We start from the raw sequence: 2,081 nt of genomic DNA on the forward strand, positions 1-2,081 counted from the left end.
TATATATATTTGCGGTTTTCTGATACTTGTATCCCACCTGTGAGAAGTTCTCTTTTGTTACGTTGTCATTTGTGAAACAACTTGTACAGGTTGCAACAGCCAGTGTGATGGCCCCTGTTTGGGGTCCACACCCTAATGGTTGAAATGATAGCGCCAAACTCGTCCACCTGATCATCCAGGACTAGAGGAACATCTGGCTGGATGTAATGGGAGGTTCGATCAACATCAGTGTTTTGAACAATACGGAGTTCATCCGTTGCTTCATCTACAGCCAGTAACTCAGATCACTGAATGAAGTAAAAGAAAAAGTTTTCAATTATAGGACTGATCAAAACTGCTAGACGGTCCTGCTTGAAACTCGTTCCCGAACGTACATCAGGCTTATTCCATACAACGAATCGGATATGCGTAGAGTAAACACATGTTTGTAAGCTAAGGTGGTGTTACTCGTTTGTGTTATCAACCTAATATAAGCTGTGTAGGTGGCTTTTACGCAGAATATTCCGGTTAGAGAATGCTATAAACTTGTCAGTCACTCGAATTTCTTACCGACAATACCTCATTCTTGTTAAATACTCTCATTTGCGTAAAAGAAATCCAATTAACTCTTGATGAATCTCTGACTTTTCAACTAAATGTGCTGCACCAAGCTACATCACGTTTCACTGATAAGCCTCAAGGAGGAAGAACTTGATTGTGAGCGAACGAAGGGATTTCAGCACCGCATAAATGACGTGTTACGTCTGAACACCCCAGTTTGTTTGGACAAAGTTTATTCGCCTGAAATGCAAGTGCGCAAAATTGGCTTACATGCTCGCTCACTGGGGAGATACTGCGAGTCCAAGGGGAAAGTAGCTGTTTAGCTACGCGCGCTGCAGAGGAGCGATTGTCTTTTTTGCCAGCGTGAGAAGTGTCTTTTTTGTTCAGCGCCTAGTATAGTGGTTGCATTAAATCTTGATAAGTCGTTCCCATCAGGTTGTAAACGCTTCCTTTGGTTGGCCAAAATCCCCATGTTAATTCAACTAACTCCACCAACCATGACGCTGAATCGGCCTAGTTGGTGTTGGACTGGAAGCCATCAAATACTGTCCACTCCATGTTGAACTGCGGTAATCTGCACATCTAAATGTGTCGGTCACACGTAACGGAAGCTGTAATGTGGCTTCCACTAAGCAGTCTCTAATAATTTTTCATACTACTACGTGTTTGAGAGTAGCAGGAAATAGAAGACATCTAAGAGGACCGCAACACCATGCTCATGGTATTTGGTACCACAAAGTAGGGCAGTAAAAAACCACCCGAAATACTCAGTCGTAGGTTAGATGGGAGAAGTCTTTTGATACATATGCTTCAACCAATTTTAGTCGACTTTTGACAGCTGAAGGCAGTAAGAGATTTTGAAATCGAGGAGTCAGTTTATTAATTATCTGACTGTAGCAGCTAAATTCTTTACTGCGGAGCGCATTGTTCGTCACATTCACTTTTTGGATACGTTCGAAGGCAAGATGAGAGTGAAATCCACGTTAACGCCCAGTTCTATCTGAACGAATACCGTGGTTTGTAGGACTCTGAAAACGTTGCTGACACCAACCAAGTTTTCCCCTCATATATCTGTCAAGCTCATGACCATACACATCTTCCAATCGTATGTTTTCCTTTATAAGGGCCAACTACTCACGCAAACCGTACCGATTCAGCTACTGAAACGCAAGCCGAGAATTCTGACGTGGAAATGGATGATCTGGAACGTGTCGTCATTTTGCCTGACAGACCGGCTAGTAGGGAATTCGCGGTAATGCAAAGCTTGGATTTGGGTGAATCTCATGTGGATGGGGGTGTTGGAACTCGTTCGATTCTTCTGACGTGTGGATGATCTGGAACGTGTCGTCATTTTGCCTGACAGACCGGCTAGTAGGGAATTCGCGGTAATGCAAAGCTTGGATTTGTTTGGATCTCATGTGGATGGGGGTGTTGGAACTCGTTCGATTCCAGGTGAGTGGCCTTAGGTGCCTTCAAGCACGCTCTGGACTGTTAGCGAACACCAATGTAGATATAAGGTTCGGGTTGTTGATTCCATCCGA

The 2,081-nt window shown here is 43.8% G+C and overlaps 1 protein-coding gene across 1 annotated transcript in view; it reads left to right on the forward strand.

The window, feature by feature from the left end:
- The window catches only part of T265_09637 (hypothetical protein), a gene marked incomplete at both ends in the record, with an annotated part of 11,750 nt that extends 9,877 nt beyond the window's left edge, over window positions 1-1,873 (forward strand). The window contains one exon of the mRNA XM_009175767.1: window positions 1,665-1,873. Coding sequence (XP_009174031.1) covers window positions 1,665-1,873 — 209 coding nt within the window. The remainder of the gene's footprint in view (window positions 1-1,664) is intronic.
- Window positions 1,874-2,081: the final 208 nt, after the last annotated feature.

The sequence above is a fragment of the Opisthorchis viverrini genome (genome assembly GCF_000715545.1).
Source record: "Opisthorchis viverrini unplaced genomic scaffold opera_v5_291, whole genome shotgun sequence".
Lineage (NCBI taxonomy): Eukaryota > Metazoa > Platyhelminthes > Trematoda > Opisthorchiida > Opisthorchiidae > Opisthorchis > Opisthorchis viverrini.